The sequence below is a fragment of the Gadus macrocephalus genome, chromosome 4 (assembly GCF_031168955.1).
Source record: "Gadus macrocephalus chromosome 4, ASM3116895v1".
Taxonomy (NCBI): domain Eukaryota; kingdom Metazoa; phylum Chordata; class Actinopteri; order Gadiformes; family Gadidae; genus Gadus; species Gadus macrocephalus.
The window spans coordinates 26,950,740-26,973,397 of record NC_082385.1 but is presented as its reverse complement, the minus strand read 5'-3'; the positions used below and the strand labels follow the sequence as shown (position 1 = coordinate 26,973,397).

Sequence of the window (22,658 nt, the reverse complement as noted above, 5' to 3'; positions counted from 1 at the left end):
ACTTCATGATAATTATTCATGATTAGATTATATGCTGAAATGAGAGCAAATTATAGCAAATTAGAGAAACTCCAGAATCGTTGAGATGCCTCTTGCATTTTTCTCTAAACGAACAAGGTTCATAGTTATATTAAAGTCTTTTTTTTCCTGTTGTTTTGAGTTCAGGTTACTGCAGCGTTCTGGTTGTAACTGTAGAGCATACAACAGTCATACCCCCCCCCCCCCCCCCCCCCTTCCTCTCTCACTCACCCACTCACCCACCCACTCACTCACTCACTCACTCACTCACTCACTCACTCACTCACTCACTCACTCACTCACTCACTCACTCACTCACTCACTCACTCACTCACTCACTCACTCACTCACTCACTCACTCACTCGGTCTTCACAGGACCGCAGTGTATAATCACAAACTGCCACTTAACTTGTGTGTGTGTGTTCTGTATTTCTTTTGTGGGGCACCGCACACAAACATGGAAGTAGAAATCAATGAAATCAGCGAGTTTTAATAGATTAGCGATTTGTACTGGACATGGTCTAGCTACATTACACTCTTCTCATTTCTCCCACATACGACAGCTGCCCCCTTCTCCTCCTCCTCCTCCTCCTCCTCCTCCTCCTCCTCCTCCACCACCTCCATTAATCCACCTCATAGCCAGTGGAATAGATAAACAGAGAGATGGAGAGATCATACATAGATGGAGGGAGAGGCAGTGAGCGAGAGAGGTGCAATTTGTTGTACGCAACACACCAGTCGCTTTGCGCAATACTGAGTCAACACCACAACACCCGATTCCTCCTGAGGATGTGGGGTCTGCTACACTACCAACCACGGGCCCATAGAGGGGTCCTCCCAGCTCCCTCAAGTGCGTAAAGAATCACCAGCCTTGGTCCTCTCTCTCTGGTTTTGGTCCTGGGCCGATGTGCGCTGATAGGTTGAGGTGGTGAACACAATGTGTGAAGTGGTGTTAAGGTCTTTAAAAAGCCCCTCTAGAGTAGACCACACAGGTGGAGCAGAAATAAATAGGCCCATGCATCAGAGACACACACACGCGTGAGTTTAAACCCCGTTCTCCCCACAAGTTCGTATCGCGGGGCTTCTATTTATTAGCATTCAGGTGGGACCGCAGGGATGGAGAAAGGGAGAGTGATAGAGTCTTCCCCAAGACCGAGAGAGAGAGGGGGAGGGAAAGAGAGAGAGAGAGAGACAGAGAGAGGAAGAGAGAGACAGTACTCATCAGTATCGCCCTACTTTATATGGGTACAAACAGCCATCTCTCTTGAGGGGGAATAACGATGTAATTTCTTTCCCATTCCGTATTCCCATGTGTGTTTAGGGGGACTTCAGATCTTTTGACGCTGCGCCTGTTCGTCTGTGTGTGTGTGTGTGTGCGCGTGTGTGTGTGCGCGTGTGTGCGTGTGTGTGTGTGTGTGTTTGTTTGTGCCGTTTCTTTTCTGCAAAACCTGGGGCAGACTTTAGCAGGAGTGGAATGGAGTGTCTGCCCCCCCCCCCACCAACACCGCCACCGCCAAAATCACCCTTGCAGCGACAATGCGCTGGGGGTGTTGTCAGCTTTGTCAGCCGCACAAAATTGCCGCCTATTCCACCGTTGCCCGCCAAATGCGTCGTCATGCTAAGCATGGCGATGACATGTGGTTATATTCCCAGTCCCTGGGAATCCTAGCTGGATGACAAATTGGAGAGACTCAAGGTGTCTAGAAGAGAATCGTTCTCATTGTTTCAAGTGCCACACCCTCAATCCTATGAACCGCTATTTATTTTGGTCCAAATTCATTTCCTAACTGGAATGGCTCTTGGTATTGAATCAGGTGGTATTGGATGTTAGGCGTTTACAAAGCTAGCGTGCCAAGACCAGACACCTCAGAGACGTTGGCTAGATATCCTCTTCCGACCAAAACTCTCCGTCTAATCCACATCTTCTTCTGACTCCTCTCACAGGAACAACAGAGTCCTCAAGACGGCAAAGAAGTGGTGAGTAAATCCTTCTTCTCGCGTGAGGAAATGAGTGGCCTCCTTTTTATTCAACACGGCTATTTCCGTTCTTTCTCTCCTTAATTTGAAATCGACCCGGGCTCGCTGTGCAGATGTTTGAAGTTTATTAATAGAGCTCCCTCACCGCCGTCCCAAAGGGACCTGGGATGTCCATCTGTCCCTCTAATGGGGAAACCAAACAAAAGCCCAGGGACGCATGGTTTGGTATGCGGCCCGGTGATGTCATACTTTCACGGCCGACATTAAAACGTAATGGAAGTCATTGGAGGATTTCATCGCGTTGGGTTTCATCGCGCCCGAGACCGTGTTGTTGGTGGAGGGAGGGGGGGGGGGTGGGAGTGGATTAATGGAAGCAGACAGACAGGAGCTGAGATGTTGCATACAGATGAGAGGAGGAGGGGGGGGGGGGGGGGGGGGGGGGGGGGGGAGTGGGTCAGCAATGGCATCTGTTCAGACAGAGTCCCCGCTTACGTAACCCTGGTAACACGCCGTGTGCCATGGATGGGCACTTGCAATCTTCTCAATTGTCGTCTCGTTGTTGCATGCACTTGGAGCCTCATGGAGACGCAGTGGGCTTTTGCTCCAGTGTATGTTTGGGCTGCTATAAGCGAGAGGGGTGTATGAAAAGCACACGCCCGCACATACACACATGCTCACACAGACAATGCGTAACAGTATAGTTCATGTAAAATATGTATCCCACAGATAGAGCAGTGGAGGGAAATATTGGTTTTCTAGGGAGTTATACTTCCAATTCCATCACTAAAGTGATAGTGCTTTTACATTGATGTCCTAGATGCCTGGGACCATGCTATCATTTAGTATTGAAGTATTGATAATAAATGCCCATTACACTCTTCTGAATGTTCTTCTTCTTCTGAGTACTTTTGCAGTCGATGTCCCAAAATTCATGGTATTTTCATCTCTACAAAAAGGATCCAGCCAATTTAGTCCGCTTCCGTAGAGTCACATCACAATCGCTCTGTGTTAGCAGACATCTTCATCCAAAGCGACCAATCGGCAATCATAACTCAATCAGAGTATGCCCTGAACTCGGTCAGAATCCCTCCCATGTCCTTCCCCTGCTTTCTAAAGACTCTGTCCACATCTTTCAATCCCAGAATCATCCTAGGCTCCTCCCACCAGTGCGGGATATACCCACCAGTGCCAAAACCAAGTCCAGTGAGATGGGGGTTACCTTCCGGACTGGGACAGATGGGTTGTGACGGGATAGCGTTAGCTGGAATGCCGCCAAGCGTGGCCCTGTCAACAGGGTGTTCCTGGATCAGCGTCCAGGACCACCACTCCACATAAGCATCCTGGACCGGCTGTGACCTTTTAATGTTTCATCGTACTTGATGGGATTTCATGTCCTGGTGCACGATAGTGCAGAAGTGGCTCCCAGTCAGAAAGGTCCAAACACTGAATTGACCCTTAATTTGCTTCGGACACAATTCTATACATTTAAATGTACATTTTTGTTACTATGAGCATCAAACAAGGTGATGCTGGGTTGGTTAGATGAGGTTAGATCTTTCGAAGGGTAGATATCAATTGATGAAGAGTTAGGAGTGGAGGGAGGTTTGCAGAGAATGCATCTGTTGTGGTGAAAGGTTGAAGATGGAAGGAGAGCGAGAGGGAGAGTGAGATTGTCAGAGAGCGTCAGAGAGTGTTAGATAGTTGTTAGATACTCAGTTATGCTGTGAACATGATACTGAACCTGGACACACACACCCAGACATGATACTGAACCCCGTCACACAGACTCAGACACACACACCCATTTGCCCTCAATAATACGCGTACGGGGCACACAAATACACGTAAAGATATAAAGACATGCAAACACACACTCGGGTACAAACAATACACACACACACGCACACACCCCACCCCCCCCCCGACACACACACACACCAAATGTACACACAGACACACACACACACACACACACACATATTATCATAGTATATGCAGACACATGTACCCATGTATATACAAACAAAATCACACTAAAACACACACACACACACACACACACACACACACACACACACACACACACACACACACACACACACACACACACACACACACACACACACACACACACACACCATGTTCCACGGTGTGTCCCTCACGCAGTCACTCAATATGAGGACCTTTGTTTTGAAAGCGTCTCCGACACCAGAACCAGAACCCAGTGTGTTTGTTTGGCCTGCCCTGACTCAACAAGCCCAGCTCCCTCTTAGGTAACATGGCCTCGGCGGGGGCCTGACAGCTCTTCAGCACACGCACTCAACCACGGGCCGCGCGCACACACACACCGCGCACGGGGAGCGTGTGCGCATCAACGTCGCAAATCCCTAAAGGAGGGCGGGGGGAGGGATGGGGGGGGGGGGAGTGTGGATTGGCCGAGGGATGATTGTCAGAAACATTTGATGCTGCCCTCTGGACACACAAGCTGTCAGAGAACAGACAGTGCCGACGAGAGCGGGGAGCTGATCCGAGCTGAGCTGAGCTCCGATTGTTTGCGTTTGTTGGGGCTCCTGGTCGTGGTCCCGTCCCTGATTGTGGTCGTGGTCGTGGTCGTGGTTGTGGTCGTTGTCCTGGTCCTGGTCCTGGTCCTGGTCCTGGTCCTGATTGTGTTTGCGAGCAGGGCAGCTGTTCAGGTGGATTCTACGGGAAGCCAAACTGTGTCATGGGAGCAGGAGAAGCTGTTGACAGACTTGGCTGAGGAGAGAGAAACCAGGGTGCACTCTTTCTATTTATCTCTCTCTTTCCCTCTCTCTCTCCCTGTGTCCTGTCTAACTCTCTCTCGCTCCCTCTCTGTCTCTCTCTCTCTTGCTCTGTCTCTCTTTCTCTCTCCCTCTCTTTCACTATTTCTGGCTCACTCTCTCAGGCTCTCTCTCTCTCTCTCTCTCTCTCACTATCTCTATTCCTTGCTCGTCCTTGCTTGTGTGCTCTCACTCGAGCTCGCATCCTATACACTCATACACACAAACACTCACACACACACGCACGCACGCACGCACGCACGCACGCACGCACGCACGCACGCACGCACGCACACACACACACACACACACACACACACACACACACACACACACACACACACACACACACACACACACACACACACACACACACACACACACACACACACACACCTAGTCTCAGCCTCCCTGCGGGGCACATATCCGTACACTCTCATCTTTCATCTGCGGCAGACACACAGAAAAGAGAGCGGTCGTACCGGTTTCCCCTCGTCGGAGAGCAACTATGCTCTCCCTGGACCCCCACAACGGATTTGTTTACCAGGTAGGTCCACTCTCGCTCTCCCCTTCTCCTCGCTTGTCTCTTCTCCCTGTCCGACCGTTCGACTGTCCGACCGTCCTGATCTCAAGGTTGTTTCGGACCCTCCTGGGTCATAACAACGCGCAGCTATCCCGACCGGATCCCGTGATGGTGTTCAAAGGGTCGTGCGACGTGCGTCCACGTGAGCGACATTTAGCCTAGCATCATCGCGTGACTCTCCCATCGCTGCGAGGGTTAGCTTGTCGCCGGCGACGTCAGATAGCAGGCAGAGCGCACATCATCACGCTAAGCCCTCTTGATCTTCCCCAGGTTTGACTGGGATTCAAATAACGTGTTTTATATAGTGCTACCGTTCACGAGAGCGGCTGTGTGGGTTGGTGTCACTGCCTGCTAGCACCGCGAAGCCACGCAGAGGCATGCTAGCTCTGCACCTGGCACCGGCGCTCGTTCATGTATAGTTAATAAGGCAATGCTACGGGCACTACTGCTCCGTGGCTCACCAGTGCCAGGCTGAATGTGGAAGGTCCTGAGGAGGTCAGTCAGCAGATGGATTCGGGGGTGGGGGTGGTGGTGGTGTATGTGTTAGCTAGAGTGGAATGGACGGGGAAATTCAATTCATTATGCCATGATGGAGCGGGTAGGGGGTTAGGGGCGTCATGCTCAGGGATGTTGGACGCAGGTTAATGCTTATAGGACATCGGGGATCGAGACCCTTAGATCGTCTACACTGCACCTATCCTGCTCATACTTGGGTTTAGATTTAGGGTTACGGTTAGGGTTAGGGTTAGGTTAGGGTTAGGGTTAGGGTTAGGTTAGGGTTAGGGTTAGGGTTAGGGTTGTGCCTTCGTTGCTGAGGTGTGTTGGCATTTGTAGGTGTTGGCTTTCGTTGTTGTGTTTACCTTCTTTGACAGGGCTTGAGAGGTCGGTTGATTTGAACCATGGAGTGTCCCGCTTTAGGAGATGCTTAACTAGAATAAACCCACGGACCACCTTCCTACCCCGGGATGCTCCAAGTGCTGATCCTGCCTCCATTACCACGGCAACCATTGCCCTCTGTAGGGCTCAAAGCGACCGCACCAATCACAGGGGCCTGTACGGTGACGGTTAATCCCCATCCCCCGCCCCACCTCCTGCCTCTCTCTCTTGGCTTGCGCCGTGCTCAACCCACCTGGTTTGATGTAGCGTGTAGCGTAAGCCACGCTGCTAAATCAGCTTTACAGCAAACACACAGATTTACATTATAACCAGGCGTATAGCAGATTTTTTGCTTGGCACGTCATGTGCTCTTCACAATGTGCTTCAGGGCTCGCTGTGGCACCCAACACATGGCGCTGTGTGCTAGTCCTGAATAAGCTGTTTCTAGGGTACACCTCGTGCCCTGGTTCTGAAGCTAATGTAAACATTCCTCATCCCCGACTGCTCTGTCCTCACCAGGGAACCTCAGGGGAGATAGCTTCCAGAAAACCTACAAACATATCCCCGGCTAGCGGGCTAGCTAGCTCGCGGAGCAGGCGCGCTATACTAGAGTGTTCCCTGCGCCGCAGTGAGAATGAACCGGTGTGAATCAATCCTATCAGAGCTTCACATCACCTGAGGCCGGTGTGAATATCAGTTTGTGAGACAGAGATCTGTTTGTATAACTGGCTTTACTTTCTGAAGGATAACACCAGGTGATAGCGGATCCGTTCCTCCATTGTTGACCACCTCAGCGGTTTCTGCTTCCCTTCCCTCCCCCACCAGCAGTTGGGTTGCTTTAGCCTGTCATTCGAAACCCATGTACTGGGAGGGACCCAGCTATGTTGATGGGGAGGACTTTTACTTTCGGTTTGTTTATCTCCGGTTAGTGCTTGAGCCATCTCTCTCGGTATATGGTGAATCAATGTGGCAGAATATAAGATTAAATGTATGGAAGTATGGGTACAATCAGGACATTACATTGAAAGCCCTTGAATTGATATTGATGTGTAGCTTTTGAATATCATTAATTTTGTGATGATAGAGTAGACATACTATATAGATACATTGTTGAGCAATGCAAGTTTAACCCAGGCAGACAGAGAGAGCAGTGTAATTGTAATAGAATGAGGCAGACTTGATATAACCAACCACATGCTGTGGTTAATTCATTACCTATTGATCACTGAGGTTCTGACACTTGTATTATTCCCTATACTGTTGGCCTAGATCTATTGGGGCAGAAGAGTTGGTGTAGGACTAGGAAGCGATTCTAGAACTGTTGTTCTCGATCTATGGATCTAGAGATCCATTGGTCTACAACTGTTAGTCAGCATCTGTTATGTTAGAATTATGGTTGGACGTTGACGCAACGCAATATCCACGCAGTCGCTTAGACGCAATCATGATTCTGTTTTGGTTCTGCGGTTTATGACGGGTTTACGTTAGCGGACCCTTCAGATTCCTTGCTACTGGGTTGCCTCTAAGCAAGGTTACAATTTTTGGGGGCCGCACGTCAGGCCCTTGCGGTGGAAGCCAGGAGGGTCTGAAAGGAAGTAATGGTTAAACCCCCTTGCGTTGCGTCGACGTCCAAGCATAACTGAGCCTTAAATGTCGCACTATCTGTCTACAACTGTTTCCTAGATCTCTGCACCCTGAGTCTTTGCTTGTGCCGGGACTCTTGTGTCAGAGCCCCGGGGTAGAGGCAACAGGCTAACGACACACAGTGGTATTGTTTAAACATGGATGATTGTCTAGTTAATCGGCAGTTAATTAAACGACACTCTCCTGTGCGGAGGCGGGGCTGCTACTAGACAGGCTAGCCTGTGCTGACTGCCTGCCTGCGTAACGAGGTAGCCTGCGTACACAGAGAAGCTGCGATCGTGACTGTTTGTTATGCTAGCTGGTGGCTCGCCGCAGTTTAATCTTGCGGTCTTGGGCACGGGGCTGCGATCAGGGGTCTTGGGTACACTGACTGTGTTGACCCTGTCCACGGGCCCCATAAACAACAACAATAACATTTGCTCTCATATTGTACTTTTTTGTTTTGACAAAAATTCCTCCATGTTAGAGCTATTTTCTTTATCTCCTTTGTTGTTGTTAGGATGCTAGGGCTTTATGTATTACATGCCACTGGTGTACCATTTAGTTTGGCTTTCTAGTTTGGTTTTTGGTGTAGCTCAGTCCCATAAGAGATTTACAAAATGATAATTGTGTACGAACTTGAGAACTAGGTCATCGGATGAGGACTGGTTAGGCTTCCCAAACGTGACTACAACTCAATGGAGGGCGGAAAACCAATCAAACTGCTTTTTCACCGTTGAGTAATGAAGTCATAGGTATAATCTATTGATGCTTTAGTCATAGAGACTCACAGAGTGCAGTGCATCCTAAACAGATTACAAATGATGGGAGTCTTTAGGTTTAACGGCATCATGTGGTTAAACACACACACACACACACACACACACACACACACACACACACACACACACACACACACACACACACACACACACACACACACACACACACACACACACACACACACACATATACATCCATATACACACAAATGTAATCAGAAATTGTGGTAGGATGCGTTGCGTGTTTGTCTGTGTGTCTTTATGTTTGTGTGTGTGTGGGTTTGATGTATAGCTAGTGTTATGACTGTGTGCATGTTATGTGTGCGCCCAGAAAATACAGTAAGATTGCACCGTATCTACGTGGTTGTGTGTATGTGTGGGTGGGTTGTTTGTGTGTGTGTGTGTGAGTTTGTGTGTCAGTGTGTGTGTTTATGTGTGTGTGTGTATGTGAGTGTGTATGTGAGTGTGTATGTGTGTGTTTTTTTGTGTGTGTTGAAGTATGGCTTGTGTTATGACTGTGTGTTTGTTATGTGTGTAACCAGAAATTACAGTATTGCACTGTATGTATGTGGTTTTATGTGTGTGTGTGTGTGTGTGTGTGTGTGTGTGTGTGTGTGTGTGTGTGTGTGTGTGTGTGTGTGTGTGTGTGTGCGTGCGTGCGTGCGTGCGTGCGTGTTTGTACATACATTTGTACATACATGTCGTGTATGTTTTTTGTTCCATTATGTGCTTTCATTCATATGTACATCCCTGCAAATCAATAGGCTTATGTAAGCCTGTTGTCTGTACTCTTTGTCCCTGGTAAAGTAAACATATTCTCTATGCAGAGAGGCTCCCGGTTGGAATACATTATTACGGTATCAGGGAGCATCCATGAATACAAAACAGGCTGGAGGATCACTCTGGAGCTCAAGATCACTGCTTCAGCCTGAAGGTCAGGCTGAAGCATCACGCACACGCACGCACACGCACACACACACACACAAACACACACACACACACACAAATACACACACACCTCCTGCCAGAAAGACGCACACACACACACACACACACGCAAACGCATACACAAACATACACACACATACACACACAAACACACAAACAGAAATACACGCAAATCTCCTGCACGCAAGACACACACATGCACACACACACACAAATGCACACCAACCTCCTGCACGCAAGACACACACACACAAATGCACACACACCTCCTGCACGCAAGACATACACACACACACACACATACACACACACACGTACACAATCGTAGCGAAAGACCAACAGGTTCACGCTGAGACCCTCTCAAAAACACAAACAAACATAAGCACCCGCTTATGCATGTGATAAACACAAATACACAAAGGCAAGCACATATACACACACAAACGTTCCATTGCTGTTTCTGCCGCCACTACTACTCCTATTAATACAACAATGGTTTGATACTATTGATACGTGTACTATAAATACTGCAACTATTACCTCTAGTTCGTATAACTGTTAGCATTCAAATTAATCAAATTAATAATATTGTTAGCTTGGATTGTGGTCGCACAAGGCAAACATATGATTAATCTGAAAGTTCTGATGGCAGACAAGTTAAAGGCCCAATCCCATTCCTACCCCTTACCCCTTCCCTTTACCCCTTCAAAACAAGGGGGAGGGGTAAGGGGAAGGGGTAAGGGGTAGAAATGGGATTGGGCCTTAATCTGGGGGTACTTGGCTTTTTCAATCTGTCATGGCTTCATATTTATTTCGACCAATCGTGACCGGAGGCGGGGATCTGTAAGTAACGTGATTGGTGAATACAGACTCGGCCGACTGTACTACACTGTAAAAGAGTCTCTACCCCCAGTCTAACAGTCTGACCCTTTGAAACACACTTCCCACTCTAACAATCCCCTTGTGAAAGCCTCATCCATTCACATATCTGAGTTTTGCTCAGAAGAACATCTCCATAACAAAACAGGGAAAACGGCGTAGCTCCGCCCCTTGGAGTTTCAGTTTTTGGTCCGAATCTCTGTACCTCTTGCCTCTGAAGCTTACTTGCTTCTGCTTTAATACAGGACTACTGGATCCCAGATGAGCATTTCACTCAAACATAATGTTTGGATATATGTCATATAGGGTCGATTAAAAGTGATGATTAATTATCCAGTTATTTTATATGGTACGGTTCTACCCCGTCCTTACGCACAAACACACAAACACACACGTGGGCAGGCACGCGCACACACACACACACACACACACACACACACACACACACACACACACACACACACACACACACACACACACACACACACACACACACACACACACACACACACACACACACACACACACACACGCAACGAAGCCACAATCAGGGTCAAGGAGTCTGACATGACAGACCATATTTGACCGACTGCCCGCTGTCACGCTGTGTGACATAAACATCCGTGGCAGGCTTTCACTTATTGACGTCCTGTTTAATTGATAACATGGCGGATGAGGTTATTGATTCTGTGTCACTGCCCCGCAGTAAGGATCATGTATAATTAACTGCATTCCTCTGTGCAGTTTTGCTTTGACTCGTAACAGCAATTCTCAAAGTTGGTCGCGTGCCATGGCCGTTCACGGTACATGGTCAATTAAATGCATTATTTACATACTGCTTGAATTGGGTTTCAACTTGACAATAGGAAAAAATTACGGTTTTATAATGATCTATATTTACTGGCTTTCGACCCTGGCTGTCTTTTTAATGACATTAAAACACCAATTTGTTTCTCATTAGAAGGGTCTCATTGTGGTACAGATTTCTTAGGAGAAAATATATACTAGTTTTGTATTTTCCACCATCTTAGCAACAATGCATTTCTCCTTTCAGGCTTTCTCCAGCAACGGCTAAAGACTAAATCGTATCATCGGTGCGATTAACTGCTGATGTTTTCTGAAAGCGTGTTAAAACCAGTCCTGTGGATTTGGATTTCTCAGAATACATCTTAGTGTCTAATTCTGGGGATCGCATCTGCGAACAAATCAAATTCTTATCAACAAATCCAACACGATGGCTCTACGTTTTTCTTGTTTTTTACGTGAACAGAGTAAAATAAAGAAGCAATATCACTGATTTTTTGTGATATCACTAATGGACGCAAAACACATGTTTCCATGGCAGCCTGAGTCGAGATGAAACCCAGGTTCCTGAGTCGGCCGGGGCCTGATTTAGACCCTCACTACTGTTCTCACGGTACCAGAGAGGAGGAGGAGGAATGAGAGGGAAGGCATATCACTGAGACTGAACAGTGTTCCTCCCAGAGGGGGTGTCCTGGGGGAGGGGGGTCCCCCTGAGATGGTCAACCTCCCAGCATGTCACTTCCTGTTAGATCAGTGCTGAGACAGGACCATCTACTCAGAGGGCTGGTTACACTGTCCTCCCCCTCTACCGCTTGCCTGCCCTCTCTCTCTTGCCTCCTTCTCTTTCCTTAAACTTTTCTGTCTTTTTCCTTTCTTTGTTTTTTTTCTTTCTTTCTTTCTTTCTTTCTTTCTTTCTTTCTTTCTTTCTTTCTTTCTTTCTTTCTTTCTTTCTTTCTTTCTTTCTTTCTTTCTTTCTTTCTTTCTTTCCGTCCGTCTGACCAGATGTCTGCCGGTCTGTCATTCTTTCTCTTTCTTTTCTTTGCTACTTTTTGTCCGTCTTTCTTTCCATCTGTCTGTATCAATTTTTTTCCCTTATTGTATTGTTGTTGTAATTCAGTCAGTCAGGCTGTCTCTCCTCCCTTGTTGTCCTGAATAGGCTGCGGTTCTGGCCACCAGTTGCAACGGGCAAGAGAGGGGGCGAGAGAGGCTGTGGTTCTGTCCACCAGTAGTAGGGAGAGAGAGAGGGGCGAGAGAGACTGTGGTTCTCTCCACTAGGAGGAGAGAGAGGGGCGAGAGAGACTATGGTTCTCTCCACTAGGAGGAGAGAGAGGGGCGAGAGAGGCTGTGGTTCTGTCAAGTAACGGTGAAAGACGCCCGTTCTGCATCGGGATTGAACGGCCATAGGATTGAAAGGCAGACACAGAACCGATCACACTTGAGGGGAATGGGATCTCTGTGATAATCATGAGGCATCTGCCAGGGACAAAGAACATCCCCAGACTTCTGATGTATCCTCATCTGGTTCTGCTGTGTGTGCGTGTGCGTGTGCATGTGTGTGTGTGTGTGTGTGTGTGTGTGTGTGTGTCTGTGTGCGTGTGTGTCTGTGTGAGTGTATGTGTGTGTAGTTGTGTGTGTGTGTGTGTGTCTGTGACTGTGCATGTTTAAGCTCACAACATCTGTCCTCTAAGCTATACATCCTAACGCCATGGCGTCTCTCACATGGCTGTGTGTGTGTGTGTGTGTGTGTGTGTGTGTGTGTGTGTGTGTGTGTGTGTGTGTGTGTGTGTGTCTTAATCCGTACAGGATTTCTCTCCCTGGACGGCAGAGCCAGGATAAGATTCTCCTAAAACACACAGATACACAGCTTTAAAACCTGGTTCAGAGCAACAACAACATCAATAATGGCAATAAGATAACAACTCATATAACAATTATCACACAGATAATAACACTGTTGTTGATGTAATAATTTTCATGATCATTAGTAGTTAGTCGATTTTTTGGCAGCTTAAAAAGCTTTTAAAGAACTTTTCTGAACAATTGACAATGACAATATGAATAATTTTCGGGTCAAATATGTGTCACACTAAAAACAACACAATAGGCTATAACAAGGAAGCAATAAAGTAGACCGCGATAAGGAGGGATGGAGTAACGGTCCTTTACAGAGTTGGTTGATGGATGTCAGGCTTAGGGAGTGGTTCTCCAATGTCGGTCAATGGACATTTGTCAAGCGTGCTCATGGCAGGAGAACTGTTTGCTTATGCAGAGGCTTACTGGCTGAGCTCATAACCCAGGAGCAAGGCAGTACCCATGAGCAAGGCATGAGCAAGGCATGAGCAAGGCGATATTTCATCCTCAACGGGTTTGGTGATTCCGCAGGTATTGCCTGTTGTAACATCTGAAAATCTCGGTTAACTTCTGATCGTGCTTTTGAAAGTTTACGGAACTTCTTTAATGAACAATTATCAATTGTCACAAATGCATCCTGTGGCTTTGTCCAACAGAATCCACGTTCGTCATGTATTGTACTATTGTTATTTTTTCAGATTACGATCATTTTGTAGTGACAGCACTGCAGCGGAAGTTAACAATAAAAGAAAGAACGATGAATTTAGTCCTTGTTTAAGTTGTGTAAAAAATAAAAAATCGCTGTTGTCACACTACACACAACTTAGCTTCACACTGATGGCTTTCTCAAAATCGTTTCCTAAAAACGATTTTAAATCTTAATCGCTCGTACACATTTTAGCTCTGCGCTCACGCGACGATTAGCTAATCCTCGTTCGCCGTCCGTCGCTTCTTCTCCCGATATTTCCAATCCCGGATAGTGCCGAGGGGAACATCGCTGTAGGATTACCCCGGTTACACATTATGGAGTGGAACACCAAATCAGGGGGCTTTAGGTTGGCACACAGCGGGTGGGTACAGTATGTTGAGATGAACGTTGTCTGTTTTTCGTCTTAGGGGCGGCAGCAGCTAGGGAGGTAGAGCGGGTTGGTTGATAACCGAAAGGTTGCTGGTTTGATCCCCGACTCCTCCTAGGTGAGCACTGAGGCCTCCCTGAGCAAGACGCCTCACCCTGACTGCTCCCGACGAGCTGGCTGTCTCCTTGCATGGTTGACTCAGCCGTCGGTGTGTGAATGTGTGCATGAATGGGGCAATGTCAGGCAATATTGTAAAGCACTTCGGATAAAAGCGCAATATAAATGCAGACTATATATCACATGTGACAGCCACCAGAAGTGTTGGCTTTGAGGGCCGCGTAAAAAATACGGTATTCTGAACGCTTTTTACTTTGCCTTGATGTGTCGCATCAGGAAACAGGATGTATTCATTCGGGGGCGAAATGTGCCAGGATGTGATTAGATTAGAGGCTAACACACCAAGCTGTGTGCTAGCATGTTGCAGGTCTTTCTGTGAAAGGGGAGCTAAAAATATTACGACAGCAATTTTTAGTTGATGAGATCATGATTTAGCATTTTTTCTAAAACACAATCATTTCGTTTTATTACTCAAATCATACGACACGACTGAAATAAAAAGGAGCTAACAGTTGATGTTGGATATAAAAGATGTCACGTGGCTTTAAACAGTGACAGTCACAGCTCTGGTCTGTCGCTGTGAAAGGCTTTAAGTGCTGTGACCCAATTTCATCATTCATCATTCATAATAATGCACCGACTGTAACTGCGGTTCCCTTCCTGTTTCATCACCTTTTCACGGTGCTACAGCCGGACACACACACACACACACACACACACACACACACACACACACACACACACACACACACACACACACACCACCACAGATTGTTAACAGCTCCCATCATTTGAATCATGTGTGTTATATCATTCCTAACGTGTGTCAGTGTCATACCGTCTGTGCCCATGCCACACGGTCCTCGCTGAACACATAGGGCCTTTGACTCTTTGTTCCAGCGGCGGTCTGCTGGCGGACCGTGGCTGTAGTTCAGTATTGACGTGTGCTGGTGGGGCGTCCCACCAAGTTCAGATGGTCCAGTACGTGTTTCCAGTGAGCCTGGGCAATGTTTTCCTCCTCTTGAACCTATCGAACGGCAGCTTGTTTGTTTCCGAACTCCAGGACATTAAATATTCACCGTCAGGAACATACGCTACTGTGCCGACTCCTCCCCCCTCCCCCCTCTCCCCCCCCCTCCCCCCTCGCCCGTCCACATGCTTTTTATTATTATTATTACTTTTTAGATCACCAATATTTTTAGACATGGAACCTGACGGAGCCTGAGTCCTTCTCTTTCTCTCTCTCTCTCTCTGGTTTCAGTACCATTCCACTGAATCACGCTTGGGAATGTTCCTCCTTTCACAGCACACACGTATGTGTGCTGCGTCTATAGTGACGATATGCCTGATAAATGTGTTTAGACGCGTTTGTTTGTTTGTCTTGCAGAGAACAGATGAAGAGGCGGTGGTCGACCGGGGGGGAACACGCTCCATGCTCAACACCAACTTTGAGAAGGAGGAGCTAGAAGGTACGACATCAGCTGGACAACAACAAACCAACAAACAACAACAAACCAAAAACAGCTTGACCATGCACAATCCTGCCCGGTCCCCTGTTTCAGCGGTGTGTTGTTGTGTTTTGATTTGACACGGCTAATCCCGATATCTGTTCATAACGTGGCGTCAGGAAGTGAAAATGCTACAGCGAGATATTTTTTTCAAACGCTTTGACCAAAAAAAACAACAAGCCGAAACAGATGTGGCGATTTCGCCCTGTGCTAGCTCATTTGCATAACGAAGCCATATGTCTTCATGACGCTTAAAAATGGTGACAACCTGAAATGTGGACTAAAAAGGGAACGAGAGGACCAAATTCAAACACCTCATATGTTTCCAGCAGGCTGCGGCATCAACCGTGAGCATTAAATCTTAGTTTTGACACTAAAGAGAGTGAACGTCGGTGAATAAACCGCGGGACAAATCGCACGTCCTCATGGCCCTCTCACTCTTACATCTCAAGGGTGCTCTCATCCTGCGATGCTGGGCCGTTGCCATGGTTATCGCTCTGTTTTTGGCGCCGTGGTAACAGCGACACTGCGTCAGCCCATTGGAGAAGCAGGAAAATCCTTTGATCCGCACAGCCCCCCCCCCTCCCCCCCCTCAGCCCCCCCCCCCCCCCCCCCCCCCCTCTTTACTTCTTCTGGAAATGTTTCCTCTGTGTGGAAAATTCAAATCACATCAAAAATGTATGAACCACTTTTTTCATCTTAATCAGGTTAAATAGGCTGGAGGTCAACTTTAAATATATTTCTGACACTACACTGTCCGGCAGTCGACAAGAGATCAGAGAGTTATAAAAAAAATGTAATAATCGGATCATGGAGTATTTCGGCGGCGTCAGATGTACGGACGTCACGGCAGCAAGGCGGAAGGCGAGGGAAGGCACAAGAAAACATATTCCATGACATCAGCAGAGGCTCACGCCCAGAGGATCTGAGCTATTTTTATTGACCACGTACCAGACACACGCACACAAACGCACGTACGCACGCATACGCACACACAAAATAAACACTCACACACAACAAAAGCTACAACCAATTCAGTGCCGGGCCCTGGACATTTCTAGACCAGCAAAGACGTGTCATAAGGTTCTGTGTTCAAGACCCGATATCCGCAGCTACCCCCTCAAGCTGTTGCTTAATGAGATGTATCTGAATGGGAACTATGTAGGAAAACGCTCTGGTTACAAAGTGAGAATCAAGTCCCTTACACTGAATTCACCCCAAGGCCGCGCAAGATCCACGTCAGGACTCGAGAGACGCGACGCTGATCATCACAGAGCTGCCCACAGAGCTGCCTGCTTTTATTCTCCCACGTTAGGTTGACGCATACAGAAGAAAATAGGCTGGATAAACGCAATATATATCCGTGTGAGAATGATGTTTCAAAACCCTTCAAATGCACTGCTGTCGGGCGGTCGTGGACCACAAACAAGGACACGAAACAGCACTTTGGTGACGCTAGGTGCGGTCTTTTTATGCGTCTGGCTGTCAGAATCCAAAACTAAGTGCTACACGTGTTCACCGATCGACTAATCAGTGATTTCCCACCGCGATCCCCTGTGGAGAAGGGCACTGTGTTGCTGAGCTCTGGGAGGACTTCTATGAGCGTCTTTGCAGATCTTCGCATGCATTATTAAACAGAGTCGAGTGATTTGGGCTTTACTCCTCTCACGTAATCTGATATTTTCCAGGGAGGATTGTGTTCAATAAGTGGGCGGCAGTAGCTCTGGAGCTAGAGCGGGCCGACCGGTAAGTTGGTAACCAGAAGGTTGCTAATTCGATTCCCGGCTCCTCCTAGCGTGAGTTTTGAGGTGTCCCTGAGCAAGGCGCCTCACCCTGACTGCTCCTGACTCCGCCGTGAGTGTGTGAATTAATGGTTGCAAGTCGCTTTGGATAAAAGCATCAGCAAAATCCCCTAAATGTAAATGAAAGCGCAATAGGTAAAGAATCGGGCTGACACAACTGTAAATGTAGCACAAAACCAGGCAGAAATTTAGTTTGTGTATGATTAAGTTCGGAGATAACCGTCGACTAGTTGTGTCGTTTCACGGATGCTTTTATCCAAAGTGTGCTTCCCGGGAATCGAACCACGAACCCTGGCGGTGCTGATGCTGTCCTTCAGGTTGCCTCCACATATATTGCTGTCGCTGGCTTTCAGTTTGCGTATCGTCTGGCACACATTGAAGGGTACACTGTGTTATTAATATTGCACCATAAGTTAAATCAGGATGACACAAGGCAGACAGGAAGTAGCCGGTGGCCGCCAGAGTCAGGAAGTAGTGAGCGTGCATCTCGGGCCGCCAGGAGAGAGGTCACCAGTCCGCTTGGATTACAATCAGGCGGGCCCTGAGGGCACACACACACACACACACACACACACACACACACACACACACACACACACACACACATGAAGTACAATCAAACACAAACACACATACACATGTAAAAATATATCATCAGTATCACAAACAAGCACACATGCAAACGAACAAAATGCAAGTGGAAAAATATGCACACACACACACACACACACACACACACACACACACACACACACACACACACACACACACACACACACACACATATGATAATGTGGAGGAAAGCATGTGCACATGCGCAAGCGGACACAAACAAGGGGAAACGCACAACATAGACACAATGTTGTGCGTAGACACAACCAATGCGAACATACACGCAAATGCACACTATCGCACACACAAATGGGTACAAGCAATTGTGTGCAAATTATTTTACACACACACACACACACACACACACACACTGAAACATAAAACATTTTTTTGCACGCAGATAGACACAAAGAGAACGTGCTCGGAGGGCCTTGTTAACAACGTTGGGATCTCTGATGCGCGGGAGCAATGTCAGCCTGGCCCTCCTCAGCCGAGAGAACACAGAGTCTCTGTTCGCGTCCCACCGCAAGACAGCACCTTATTTTAGCTTCTGACTCATCCCCTCGACCGATGTTTCATAATACAACATTGCATTGTGGGTATCGTGTTACAAAGTGCAGCGGGTCGCTTCCACAGAAGATTTGCTTCGACACGAATCGCTTCTTGAATATTTAAAGGATGTCTGAACTGACGTTTTTGGGGTGAATAAATAAATAAAACCGAAAGCAAGAAATGGGCCTTTTACAACCTTTTCCACCGTGAGGATCCCGACCCACATGTTGAGAACCACTGCTCCGATGCTTGCGGTTAGAAATATGCTGTGCTGGTTTTGCCATTATCATAGAATAGAATATAATTGGTTAAATCTTTAATGTCCACCAAGGTGGACATTTTTCTTTGGCTCACCAGACATAAAAGACAGAGAAACATACAGACATATCTCAGACATTTAATGAGAATACATATGCTTAAATACATACAAATAAAAATAGAAGTAAAAATTGTATTACTGCTAGTATTACTAATAACTATTGTAGCACGGCTCCAACCTCTGGTCTGCTGTCTCTCTCTGGGGTCCCCAGGTCACAGGACGCTGTACATCGGGGTCCACGTCCCGCTTGGCAGGAAGTCTCACCCGCCGCCACCGTCACCATGGACACCGGCACAGGAAGCGCTCCAAGGAGAGGGATTCCGGCGTGACGATGGCCACGAATCCCCCTCACACAGTACGTCTCTCGACCACGGAGATCGGGAGTCGTTTGAGGTCCCCGTGGCGGTCCCCCAAATCTGAGCGGGCGTTGATTTGACTTGTGTTTCCTCCGGCGATAGAACACGCTGTTCGCCACACATATTTTACCAACGTTCTGTTTGTTATTTTTCTCTCCCTCCTCCTCTTCCTCTCCTCCCCCTCTCCTTCTGCCACCATCTCGGGTCTCTTCCCTCTCGATCTTTCTTGTTTCTCTCTCTCTCTCTCTGTCTCTCTCTCTCTCTCTCTCTCTCTCTCTCTCTCCTCTCTCTCTCTCTCTCTCTCCTCTCTCTCTCTCTCTCTCTCTTTCTCTCACTCTCTCTCTCTCTCTCTCTCCTTCTCTCTCTCTCTCTCTCTCTCTCTCTCTCTCTCTCTCTCTCTCTCTCTCTCTCTCTCCTCTCTCTCTCTCTCTCTCTCTCCTCTCTCTCTCTCTCTCTCTCTCTCTCTCTCTCTCTCTCTTTCTCCACCTCCATCTCTTTCTCTCTCCGTCTCTCTCCCCCCCTGCAGCAGACACGCCGGCCCAGAGGTGCAGTTCCTGCTGGGGACAGAAGATGGCGACGAGGAGCACATCCCCACGCCCTCTTCACGGAGCTGGACGAGATCTGTGTCCGGAGGAGAGGACGCCGAGTGGAAGGAGACGGCCAGGTACGTCCCCGGAGCCATGGTACACACCCAGGACGAACACTAGCGCCACACTACTCATTGTATCACGAGCTAACGCTAAGCTAATGGTAAACTTACTCTAAGCTAGCAGTCAAGTAACGCTAAGCTAACAGTACACTTTCGTTAAGCTAACACATAATGTGGCAGTGCAAAATGGCGGGCTCTGCGGAGGAGTTCCCGCTCCCTATGTAGATATAAAGGGTTTGTTCTAAAGGTAACAGAAACACAACAATATTTTCATCGGATTATACACTAAACATAATAATGAATAATATATATCATGCTAAGGCTGTTCCACTCGATGCCACTTAATTCACACACTGCCCCTTTAAATAGCAGGTAAGGGTTAGGTTACTTTTAGGACACCTACAGGTCGGAACTAAGTGATCTGAGATCGAACCCTGTACTTTCGGACACTTCAAGCGTCTCCCAACCCGTTAGTTTCAAAAGAGCGTTACTTAAAGGTGACCCCCCTTAAAGGTGAAATATTATACCATCAGGTGTGAGTGTAATTAGCCATTACAAGCCTTTTTTTGAAACCTGCCTTTTCTGACATCACAAGTGGGCGTGTCCACCTGGATTTGTGCTGGATAGATAAGTCCACCAGCCTACCCGGTGGACTGTCACAAACGTTGCTTATCTATTCTTCATACATCTAGAAACACACACCCACTTGTGATGTCAGAAGAGGCGGATTTTCAAAATGGCTTGTCACGGCTAATCACACTCACACCTGGTGGTACAATGTGTCACCTTTAATTTACATATACATTACCAGTACATTTGTCTGAAGTACATTTGTCAGAAGAAAGAGAAACAACATATCGTTGTCGGTACAGTAAAAGTTTCTTACGAACTCTTCGTCAACGATTCCCCGAACTCCAGGTGGCTGAAGTTCGAGGAGGACGTGGAGGACGGCGGGGAGCGCTGGAGCAAGCCCTACGTGGCCACGCTGTCCCTGCACAGCCTGTTCGAGCTGCGGAGCTGCATCATGAACGGCACCGTCATGCTGGACATGAGAGCCAACTCGCTGGAGGAGATCGCAGGTACGCACCCTTAAACCCTCAACCCCCCCCCCCCCCCCCTGCCATCATCCGTAACTGGGTCACAAGCTTACGGTTTCAGTAACGCCCGGAATTAACGTTGACACCGAATTTTGGGTGGGGACGTGAGCAGACTGATGGAATCGCAGATTAAGGTAGGGCTGACCATTTGGGAAAATAATTCGATTATTTCGACCAATATTGAGACTTAGCATGTGATTTATTTTTGATAGCTACTTATGTTCTGTTCCATAAGTTAACTATTGAATTGTAAAAGAAAAATAAATATTTATCTTATTGATCTCTAGTCAGTAACAGTAACATATCCCCCCCCCCACACCAAATCCCCTTGGTTCGTGTTCATGATTGATCTTCGATAGATTTTATGACAAGGAAAGACGATTGTTTGTATTGGACTTCTTCACCATCGTAATCTAAAAAGAACGGTGTAATTATTGATTAGTACATAGCTAGAATAATAAAAATTATAATAAATAAATACAATCATTGAAAATCATTTCCTTCTCCCTTAAAGAGAAAAGTTCATATTAAAAAGTACACGTAGTAGAGATATAACACTCGAAAAAGTTAAGCCAAACTGAAAGCAAAAGTTAATTGGTTTGTCAGTCAAGCCTAGAAATAACGAAGGGAGTAATGAATAAAAACGATTATCCTGGCATGATAATATCATAATATAATCAGACTTCTTCAGCAGGGCCGGTAGCCTTGTAGCTGTCTTGTTGGCCCGGGTCAGCTGGAAAAGGGACACCGCGTGGATTGGGAGTTTAGATACAGGCTCTTGTTAGTGAGCCATCACAAGGCGTTGGTGATGCGATGGCCGTGATCCAAAGAGCTTAGCATCAGCGACCTCATCCTCCACAGTGGGATGAGTTTGGGCAGCGCACACTCCAGGAAGGAGATGGGAAGGAGAGATTTAACCAGCGGAGGCAATCACACTGGTGCACTGTGGGTGTTGGGGGGGGGTAAGTGTCCTCACATCTTAAGCCTGGTGGAATACCAGACGAGCGATGGAGCGGCGCGTTGTGTCGTGCAGCTTCCTGTAGAAATACTAAAATAAAAGCGCGTCATACTCAAGAGGACGCTGTCCTTGATGTCGCAGACATTTTATACTTGTGTGTGTGCACCTGAGAGGGTGCGGGGAGGGGGCCGTGATGTTTCAGCGCTGAGGTTCATTACCGATGCAGATCCTCTGACACAGCGAGTATGAACGCCGTGGCCCTCTGGCCCTCACTGGCTCAACCACTCACAGAGATTTGTTTACAAAGGTATTTTATTCACGTGTTTAACCGCCTGTCTTTGGAGGCGTGACTCTGGTCGTCGTTCTCTTTGTTCCCAAGACCCCCTCTGTTTATCTGGTCCGCATGTCCGCATAGAGCAAGGGAATGCAGCTCTTCACTTTCATCAAGGGCCTAGAGTCTGCCTCTCTAGAC

General features: G+C 47.4%; 1 protein-coding gene across 1 annotated transcript in view; it reads left to right on the top strand.

Moving 5' to 3' along the window:
- Nucleotides 1–22,658, top strand: part of LOC132456458 (sodium-driven chloride bicarbonate exchanger-like) — a 48,963-nt gene that overhangs the window by 816 nt on the left and 25,489 nt on the right. The window contains 10 exon segments of the mRNA XM_060050814.1: nt 1,964–1,996; nt 15,721–15,802; nt 19,338–19,390; nt 19,392–19,449; nt 19,452–19,481; nt 20,009–20,026; nt 20,029–20,067; nt 20,070–20,112; nt 20,114–20,146; nt 21,050–21,210. Coding sequence (XP_059906797.1) covers nt 1,964–1,996; nt 15,721–15,802; nt 19,338–19,390; nt 19,392–19,449; nt 19,452–19,481; nt 20,009–20,026; nt 20,029–20,067; nt 20,070–20,112; nt 20,114–20,146; nt 21,050–21,210 — 550 coding nt within the window.